This window comes from Aptenodytes forsteri, unplaced genomic scaffold (genome assembly GCF_000699145.1).
Source record: "Aptenodytes forsteri isolate BGI_AS27 unplaced genomic scaffold, ASM69914v1 Scaffold12, whole genome shotgun sequence".
Classification (NCBI taxonomy): domain Eukaryota; kingdom Metazoa; phylum Chordata; class Aves; order Sphenisciformes; family Spheniscidae; genus Aptenodytes; species Aptenodytes forsteri.
Window position 1 is genome coordinate 876,468 of NW_008794161.1, and position 10,283 is coordinate 886,750.

The 10,283-nt window shown below is 56.8% G+C and overlaps 1 gene segment (V, D, J or C); it reads right to left on the reverse strand.

Annotated features, from left to right (window-relative positions):
- Positions 1 to 993: 993 nt before the first annotated feature.
- Positions 994 to 8,188, reverse strand: LOC103900271. The segment is given in 4 exon segments: positions 994 to 1,494; positions 3,042 to 3,102; positions 7,678 to 7,973; positions 8,108 to 8,188. Coding segments are annotated over 4 exon segments (726 nt in total).
- Between the last annotated feature and the right edge of the window lie 2,095 nt (positions 8,189 to 10,283).

Below are 10,283 nucleotides of genomic sequence, written 5' to 3' on the forward strand. Positions count from 1 at the left end.
AAACATTCCAGGTCAGGTTGGACGGGGCTCTGAGCAACCTGATCTAGTGGACGATGTCCTTGCTCATTGCAGATGGGTTGGACTAGATGACCTTTAAAGGTCCCTTCCAGCCCAAACCATTCTGTGATTCTATGATTCTGTGTCCCTAGAAGGCGCCTGCAGGGACACGTGGCAACCCAAAGCCTGGCAGGGCCGGGCACCCCACTGGCACCAACATATCCCAGGGAGGGGGATGTGGTGGGGCCATCGCCCCTTTACCAAGAGGCTGGGGAGTGGGCATGTCCCCCAGAACTGCACACAGTGTGGCCGGGTGCCCCCTGTACCTGGGGTGGCTCCTGGCAGCTCTGATGGAGTGCCTGCAGCTGAGCACTGGCGCTCTCGGTACAGCTGTGGCTGTGAGTCGCGCTATGTGCAGGGCTGCAGGGGAACTTCCCTGGGGCTGTGTGGGGAGTGGGGCATGTGGCACGCAGGGGCCCAGGCTGCCATGGCACAGGGTGCAAGGGACAAACTGGCGCATGTGCATGCACCAGCGGCTACGTGGGCACCCCCATCCTGGGTGACACAGGGGTGACCAAGGAAATGGGGACAGAGCCAGGGCTGGCCAGCAAAAGGACATGGCTGGCCATGGCCCCACCACAAGCCACGTGTCCCTGCAAGGGACTTGGTGCCCAGAGGTCAGTGAGGGACAAGGCCGGCACAGCCAGGGCCATGTGCTCACTGCCGGCATGGGAGCTTATACCAGGCTGATGCCCCAAGCTGCTCATCCCCTGGTCTTGGCGGTGCCAGGGGGGTTCAGTGGGATCCCCGGGGGTGAACAAGAGCTGCAGGGAGCTCTGGGCACCCCCAGCGATATATGTGTGTGTGTGTGTGTGTGCATGCATGTGTGTTCCCATCCCACCCTCCTCCATATTGGTGCCACTGGGGTGATGCCGGCTGGCGCGGGGGGAGCAGGCGCGTTGGAAGGACACAGAGACAGGGATGCTGAGCCAGCGCTAGTTCAGTGTCGGTGTTTATTCGTGTGACACTTAGGGCGGGGGCACAGGAGCAGGGGACAGGGGGATGTGGGGAGACACATCTGCGGTGGAGGGGGGGGGGAGCCGCTGCCCCCAGCAGCGGGGAAGAGGGAGGGGGCCAGTGAGGGGCCACTGGGCGCGGGGAGGTCCCAGTGGGGTTAGGAGCAGTCGGATCTCTTCAGGCTCTTCTCCACGTTGCCAGCTTCGTGCGTGACCTTGCAGACGTAGGTCTCGTGGCTCTTCCACTCGTTGGCACTCAGCGTCAGGTAGCTGCTGGCCATGTACTGGTTGTTGCTCTGCCGCTGGGGCTGGCTGGTCTCAATGCCACTGGTGAGGGTGCGGCCATCGGCTGTCCAGGCCACCTGCACGGCGCGAGGGTAGAAGTCTCCCAGCAGACACACCAGGGTGGCTTTGTTCTGTGACGAGAGCTCCTCGGAGGATGGCGGGAAGAGGTGGACGGTGGGAGAGACCTTGGGCTGGCCTGCGAGGGAGGAGAGCGGTGCAGGGTCAGGGGGGCCCTGTGCCCCGCCACAGCCCCCTGCCTGCCTGCCCTGCCTGCCCTGCCTGCCCCAGCTGGCACTGCCCAGAAACTCCCCACTTCCCCCACAGCTAAGAGGTTATAACTTATAATTCTAATGTATTTAGATTTTGCATAAATCTCTCTATATATTTTTTATATATGTGTATATATATATAAAAATACATGTGTATATATACATCCCATATATACTTGTATATATGTTATATATATACACTATATGTGTATATATAAGCATATACACATTATATATTATAGATATCTATATATACAGCTAATATACATCATATACATGTATATTATATATTACATACATAAAATATACAATATACTACATATATATGTAGTATATATTGTTATAGAAATATATGTATAATTATAGATCATTTATATATTATACATATTTATGTATGTATATATATTTTTCATATATTAGTTGCCATAAACCCATTTCCTTCCTTTTGCAAGGCAATTTTTTTAAAAATCAAAATTTCGAAGACAAACCATCCTTTTTTCTGCACAGTTCTGCTTTCAGACACTTTCAGACTTGTCTCAGAAAAAGTACAACTAAGAATCACCCGAAGGAAGACGGAAAAAAGATGTTTGTTTGGTCTTTCCAAGGTGGTTCTGCTGCCTCCTCAAATGTACAATGTCTCTCTATCTCTATCTCTATCTCTATCTCTATCTCTATCTCTATCTCTATTCGAAAACCAGGAGGACTCCGCCATTAAAAGCTTTCTACTGAAGAAATTGGCAAACTGCATTTTTCTCAATCTTATGCCCCTAGTAATTTGGTTCAGATTGGGTTTTTTGGCCAAATTCTTTTAAAAATTACAAAGACTGACAAAACGATATTCCCGGCAGCATTTTCAACACAGTAATCTCCATTTTTGACACGGATTACCTGGACAACGGGCTCTTTAAGATACCCCTGAAAAGTTTTGGTTAAGATCCCAGGGATGTGCCATTTTAACACAAAGTTGGATGCGACTTCAGCCTGCTCGCGGCCGAGAACGGGCTGCCATTTCGCAGCACCCGCACCCTCGGCCGCGAGACTCCACAGAGAAGCCCCTGCTCTTCACCGAGGGTGACAGACTTAGTCCTCAGGACTAGGAGTTGAGGACTTAGACCTTAGACCTTAGACTAATGACTAATTTCTTTAACAAAGACAAAAATTGACTTTCTTAGAGACCTAAACCTGAGTTTCTGAAATAGGTTCCCTGAGGCGTCAGACAAATTTTCTGGCCAAATTTTAAGTTCTTTCAATTGAGAAAATACCCCCCAATCCTCCGTGGCGCGCACCAGAGCCCTCTGAGTCCGCAGGGACAAGACACAGACCACAATGCCGCGCTTAGTGCCTGTCCCTGAACCAGCGGCAGACCCCCACCCAGCGCCAAGTCCGAGAAAAAAACCCCAAATCACCGAAAATCGACAAAATGTCACAATTTCGCGGTGGGGAAGGAAAGACCGAGAAGAAGTCGGCGACTTACCTAGGACGGTCAACAGGGTCCCAGGCCCAAAAACACACAGTGATACAGGGCTGTGCAAAAACTTCCTGCCCCGTGGCAGGAGCAGTCCTGGGCCCCGTGGATGTGGCAGGATGGAGGTGATGAGATGGAGATGCCCCAATGGACACAGCAGGATGAAGGTGATGAGATGGAGGTGTCCCGATGGACACAGCAGGCTGGATGCACAGTGCTGGATGTGCCCCGGTGGATGTGGCAGGGCAGGAGCAGCAGGACAGCCATATGGGGATGACTGTGTCTCCTTGCTGGAAGGGCCACAGGAAAATGGGTGGCCTTGGCCCCGCCATCCCTCATGGACCACATTGGCTCCAGAGCCGTGGCTGCTCCAGGGACCCACTGCTACCGAGGACCGAGGCCTTGTGCTCGTTACAAGCCCATGTCCCTGCCTGTGGTGTGGGGACGTTAATCCCCAGGAGCAGCAGGACAGCCATATGGGGATGACTGTGTCTCCTTGCTGGAGGGGCCACAGGAAAATGGGTGGCCTTGGCCCCGCCATCCCTCATGGACCACATTGGCTGGGCTCTCCAGAGCCGTGGCTGCTCCAGGGACCCACTGCTACCGAGGACCACGCCCTTGTGCTCGTTACAAGCCCATGTCCCTGCCTGTGGTGTGGGGACGTTAATCCCAGGTGAGGAAGAGCTGGTGGAGGCTTTGGGTGTCCCTAAGGCGCGACAGGCAGCACCTCGCCTTGACCTGTGCTGCTGCCATGCAGGTGTCTGTGAACTGCCCTGGGGGGCACCGGCCACCGTCCTGCCACCCCTCGGGCTACACCGTGGCTGCAGCTGGGGCGAAGGGGGACCACCAGCCATTGCACAGTATGTGTGCAGGTAAAGCTCATGAATAAACCATCCATCCATCCTTCCCACTGCCCAGAAACACCAGCGCTGGCTTAGGTGCCGTGATTTCATAGGGGACACCCACCTCCCAGTACCCATGCCACCCTACAGCCTGGCTCTGCTCTCTGGGGCAAAACCGAACCCTGGCACAGCCCACATTCTTACCTGGGCAGGATTTTCGGTGCCTGGCGGGCAGGTGAGCCTCCTTGGGGCAGCTGTGTCAGGGTGCCCTGTGCTGGGGCAGCCTGTGGCAGGGGAGAGGTGCAGCCCTGGCTGCCATCGTGCTGTGCCTGCCGCTGTGCCAGAGCTCAGCCCTGCGCTCGGGGCTGGGCACGGGGCGCTGGACCATCCCACCGAGGGTAAATAAGCACTTCCCTCCGTCACACCTGGCATCTCGGTGCCAGCAAAGGCACTGGTGCGGTGTTGACTCTGGTGTGGGGGAGTTCAGAGCCCCCCCTGAGTGAACGAAGCCTGCCAGCCATGACGGAGGATCACGCCCCAGGACGTTTGCTGAAGGCGCCTATCGCTGCGTCAGTGCGTGATGACCGAAGGCCAAATTCACAGGGATTTTTTATTTCTGCCCTAACAGAGCTCAGTGCAGGTCTCAGCATTTAAAGCCTGGATCGGGTGGCCTGGTCCGCAGGTGGAGGGGAAGGCTAGGGGCATCAGTCAGCACTGGGCGTTGCAACAGAGGAGCCCTGGCTGGCTGCTTTCTCCAACTTAATTTAGCTCCCGCCTTTGCTGTGGGAGATCAAGCCAGTGCCCACGGACCAAACTCAGGGCTGCTGCAGCCCCAGCACCTGAGATGGCTCCTGCTCTGCTCCCCAGGTGCAACAGAATTTGGGGCAGGAGCCTGGGGAGGGAAGGCAGCAGCCAGCTGGGGACACCCAAGGACCAGCCGTAGACCATGGCAGGGGAAAATGCACCAACCCAGTGAGCTCAAGACGTGGGAGCGAGCAGTTAAGCTCTCAGCCAATTGCATCCGTGTTTTGTTGCAGGGTCATGATCATATCTGACCAAGGAAGAAGGACTGGGATATGTGGATGCAGGGTCAACACTCAGGGTTTATTTGGATGATGCCCAGGATGAGGGGATGGGGCAGGGGAGATGGGAGGGATTCAGGCACAGGGAGAAGGAACGGCCCACAGAGATGGCAGAGACTTGCACAGAAGGAGGGAACAGGGATGGGACAAGCAGTGAAGCACTGTGCTGGGGGATGTGATGTTCCAAGGCCAGGGTTGTCCATTCCCCAGTGGGGTTAGGAGCGCTCAGATCTATTCAGAACCTTCTCGATGGTGCCAGTCTCATGTGTGACCTTGCAGACATAGGTCTCACGGCTCTTCCAGTTGGCGGCACTCAGCGTCAGGTAGCTGCTGGCCATGTACTGGTTGTTGCTCTGCAGCTGGGGCTGGCTGGTCTCAATGCCACTGGTGAAGGCACGGCCGTCAGCTGTCCAGGCCACCTGCACGGCGCGAGGGTAGAAGTCTCCCAGCAGACACACCAGGGTGGCTTTGTTCTGTGATGAGAGCTCCTCAGAGGATGGCGGGAAGAGGTGAACAGTGGGGGAGATCTTGGGCTGGCCTGCGAGGGGAGAGAGCCACGCGGGGAGGCGGATGTGGAAGGAGGAAGGTCTTTAAAGTGTGGACACGGCTGTACCCATGCAGTTTTGGTCCTGGCTGGAGTCTTTCAGTGCAGCTCCCACCACCAGTAAAGGAGCTAAAAGCTCAAGGTCTCTGTGGTCAGCTTATTTTTTTAATATTCAGCCTAGCAATCCAGAAAAGGCTGCCCTGGAGGTAAGAGGCCCCAGGTCTCCGGAGGACAACCAGCACGCATGTCTGCAGGATTCCCCGTCACCAGCATCCCACACCTCGGCCCTGTGCCACACACGTGCAGCTGTAGCCAAGACTAGGCTATGCTGCTTTTTGGAGGTTGAAGAGGCAGCCATCCTCCTGAGTCCCACTGAGACGTGAAGAGGCAACCTTGTCCTCAGCCAGCAAGCCCAACCCATCTGCTCAGACTTGAAGCCTTCCACTTCGACCCCCTATATATTTCCTCATCATATGATAGAGCATACCTGGGAGCTTCTCAGGAGAAAGAGAAATGTTAAGAAATTTCTGTTTCATAAACTCCAATATAATCTGGCTGTCTGGCAAATATATAGATATACTTTTACCCAGTAACTCCTGCACTCAGACAAGTTGAACGAGACCCATGGGATAAGTAGAGGGTCTGCAGATTTGAAAGGACCAAAAACATTTTGCAAGCAGCAAAGCCCAATTAGCCCATAAAACCTTGTTTCCTTCTGTCAAGGAAAGGCACATGAATACGTTTCAGTGTGGTTAGACAGATGGAGGACACGCTACTGTAACCAAATGGAGAAGTTGAAGAAAGAAAAAACACAACACCCCAAATCCCAGGAAGAGCCCATACAGCCCATGGCACTGTAACGACCATGTGTGAGCATCTGAGCAACTTACTGAGGACGGTCAATAGCACCAACTTAAATTGAACTCGACAATATTCAAATGCTGTGGTTTATGCAAGCGGTTATAGAAAGAGGCAGAGTCAGTGAACCTCCTGAATCACTAGAAAATAAATGATGCTTCAAAGATTTTGTGATTCGAGGCACTTTCTGTTTCAGAGGTTTGGTTTGCCTCTGGGTAGGCTTGGTGCAAAGGCTGCAAACTAGCCAAAAAAAAAAAATCACTGAAATTGTCTATGCAAAGCATTTAGCTGAAGCTGATGCCATCTATTGTGGACGACCAGTTTCTGAGCATTCCTCAGACTTTGATGGGGTTTCGGTTCCATTTTAGGGGGGGACAATAAAGGGGGACAATGTTCAGCTTGAAAGTCCAGCTGTTCTCCTTGGAGGGAGGCATGGAGGAGAACCAATGCTGTGCTGGATGTACCAGGGGTGTTGGCCCTTCAGCACCTGCCTGGCACATGGCCTCGGCAGGAGCAGTGGCAGGTGAGGGGGTGCTGGTCTGGGGAGGAACTGGGGAGGCTACGCACGACCACTGTGTCCCAGCTGCTGGGGCTGAGCAGCAGAGGCCATGCCAGGCACTCTCCTGCTGCTGCCACGTGGCTTGCCCACACATGCCTGGAAGCAAATGAGAAGGGAAAGGGTAGGATGTGACGAGCAGCCCTGCAGCATAAACCGTTCTGAAACTGCCCTGGCATGGCTTGTGCAAACATCTACCCCCAGAAACTGCTTCCTTTATTGGCTAAAATCAGCACTGGCTGGGGGGAGCAGGCACCCAGTGCCCGGGGGCTCTGGCAGAGCTGTGCTGGGAGGAGGGCAGGGAGGTGCCCAGCAGGGCCCTGGGTGCCAGCCAGGGAGCACAGGGGACCTTACACCCGCAGTGCAGGGCAAGGAAAGGGCTGCTGGGAGTCATCCTCTCCCCAGATGACACGGGATAGACACAGACCTGGGGCTCTAAGGGACGGCTGAGCTGCGACACCAGGCACAGCCACCTGCAGCACAGAGCGGGGCCATGGCAGGGATGGTTAACGTGGCCATGGAGAATGGCAGGTTCCCAAGTGCTGTACATCCCCTCCCCAAATGACATGGGATGGGCACAGACCTGGGGCTTTTAGGGACGGCCGAGATGGGACACAAGGCACAGCCACCTGCAGCACAGGGCAGCAAGGGCAGGGCCATGGCAGGGATTTGCACCACCATCAAACAGGGACAGCTGAGACTCCTAACTGGCCCCTGCGATGGCAGGAGGTTTTTGTATCACTTCCCCATTGCTTTGTGTCACTGTGGCACCAGCATTGCTGCCATAGTTACCACAGTAATAGACAGCCTCGTCCTCGGCTTGGACCCCAGTGATGGTTAACGTGCCCGTGGAGCCGGACTTGGAGCCGGAGAATCGCGAAGGGATGTCCGAGGGTCTCTTGTCATTGTAGTAGATCACAGTGACGGGGGCACTGCCAGGAACCTTCTGCTGGAACCAGCCATAGCTGCCGCTACCCCCGGAGCAGGTGATCCGGACGGTTTCTCCTGGGTTCGCTGACATCGAGGACGGCTGAGTCACTGCTGCCTGGACCAGGGAACCTGGAGAGGAAGAGGAGAGACGGGAGAAGATGGGGGTCAGGCAGTGCCCCATGAGCACAGCCCTCCCCGGGCAGCGTGACGGGGCCCCTGTGCCCAGAGGCCCCAGCCGGGCACAGTGAGTCTGGCCAGGGCACCTGAGACGTGGGCGAGCACCGCGAGGAGGAGAGGAGCCCAGGCCATGGCGCAATCCCACCAGCTCCGTGTCCCCACGCCGATGGAGCTCTTTTGCGGACCCCGACTCCCTTTTAAGGCCCCGCCTGCCCAGGGCACAACCCCTCCATGCAAATCTGACCCCGTGCTCAGGGCCGGATCCTGCCTGCACATCTCTCCCCACCTCCCTCCCCGCCCAGCCCCACCACCCCAGATGCAGCGGGGCGTGTCCCCAGGCACAGAGCGGAGACACGGGGACACATCACAGCTCAGAGCCCAAGACCTGCCAGCACGGACCCCCTGTCCCCAGCCTGGGCCGAGCAGCTGCAGGGCCAAAGGGTACAGGAGAGCCGGGCTGCTGGGGGCAAGGTGGGGCAGGTGGTGCCCACTTTTGGCATTTTCCTCTCCTACAGGTCTCCCAGGCCCCACACAGGCCTTGGCCGCTCCTGCCCTTCCCCGAAACACCTGCAGCGCTGTCCTTGCCCCTTCTTTTGCAACAGCCATGCAGCACCCTACCCCTGTGGGGGCAACCCCTGCCTGGCCATGCTGGGGCCAAGCAGCTGGCAGCCCTGTGGCAGAAAAGGCCCCGGGGAGCCGGGAGGACACTGAGTTGCACAGGAGCCAGCAAAGCGCCCGTGGGCTGCATTAGCAGGAGTGTTGCCAGCAGCTGGGGAGAGGATCCTTCCCCTCGGCTCAGCACCCTAAGGCACAGCCCAGCGCTGTGTCAGCTCTGGGTTCCCCAAGCCAGGGATGGGGACCGATGGGAGCGAGGCCAGGGAAGGGCCCCGAGGGTGATGAAGGGCTCAGAGCATCACTTGTACGGAGAGAGGTGGTGTGAGCTGGGATGGCTGAGCCCAAGGCGGGGAGCCTCAGGGGCATCGTATCAACATTATAAATATCTCCTGGGGGCAGGAAAGAAGATGGAGCCAGGCTCCTCTCAGAAGTGTCCACTGACAGCACAAGAGGCAACGGGCACAGGCTGAAACACAGGAAAATCTGCCTAAACATAGCAAAACCTTTTTTCTGCTGCAAGGACAATCAAACACTGGAACAGGTTGCCTAGAGAGTTGTGAATTCTCCATGCTTGGAGATGTTCAAAACCTGCCTGGACAGGCTGTGGGCAACCTGCAGTAGCCAACCCAGCTTCAAGCAGGGGGTGGGACAAGACAATCTCCAGAGGCACCTCCAGCCCCAGTGATTCTGGGGCTTTCCCCAGACCCAGCGCCTGCGGTACCCTCTTGCTTTGCTGCTTTTTTGCCCTGGCTCTTCCCCTGCCAGCTCAGGCCCATCGCTCAAGACCTTTGCTCTTCCCAGGTCTCCACTCCCCAGCACAGGGGGAGCTGCCCAGCACCGAGCCCCGGGGCTCCAGCAATGTCTCCCCGTGAGCTGATCAAGAGCCCAACAGGCCAGCGCTGGGAAAACTCTGCCAGAGCCAGGGCAGCCCAGGGGCTCTGCTCGCAGCTGTCGGGGCAGCCCCTGGCCAGCCCTGCTCTGACCCAGGGCACAGGGATCGCGGCCACCTTCGGCAGCCTTGTGCCCAACCCAAGAGCAGCTGCACCCTGGGGAAATGCCCCCACCCCCACGACCCCTCCCTGTCCCCTACGCTGCCCTCCCCAGGGTGCCCAGGGCACAGAGAGCCCGATGGGCACGGGCCAGGCAGGCCTGCAGGGGGACTGTCTCCCTGCAGGGAGCATGGAGGGGACCTGCTGGAGCAGAGCATGTGCCCCATGGCAAGAGACACCTCACAGGCACATGTGCTGCTCCACCACTGCATCCAAACGGCGGCAGCAGCAGGCAACACCTGAGGGGCCCTGGGGCAACAGCAGGTTTGTGTCTCATTTCCCCAGTGCTGGGAGTCACCATGACCCTGATCAGCACTGGTGTCCCAGCCGGCACAGTAAGAGACAACCTCTGCCTCGGCTTGGACCCCAGGGATGGTTAACGTGGCCATGGAGAATGGCAGGTTCCCAAGTGCTGTACATCCCCTCCCCAAATGACATGGGATGGGCACAGACCTGATGGCAGGGATTGCACCACCATCAAACAGGGACAGCTGAGACTCCTAACTGGCCCTTGTGATGGCGGGAGGTTTTTTGTATCACTTCCCCATTGCTTCGTGTCACTGTGGCACCAGCATTGCTGCTGCTCTCCCAGCTACCA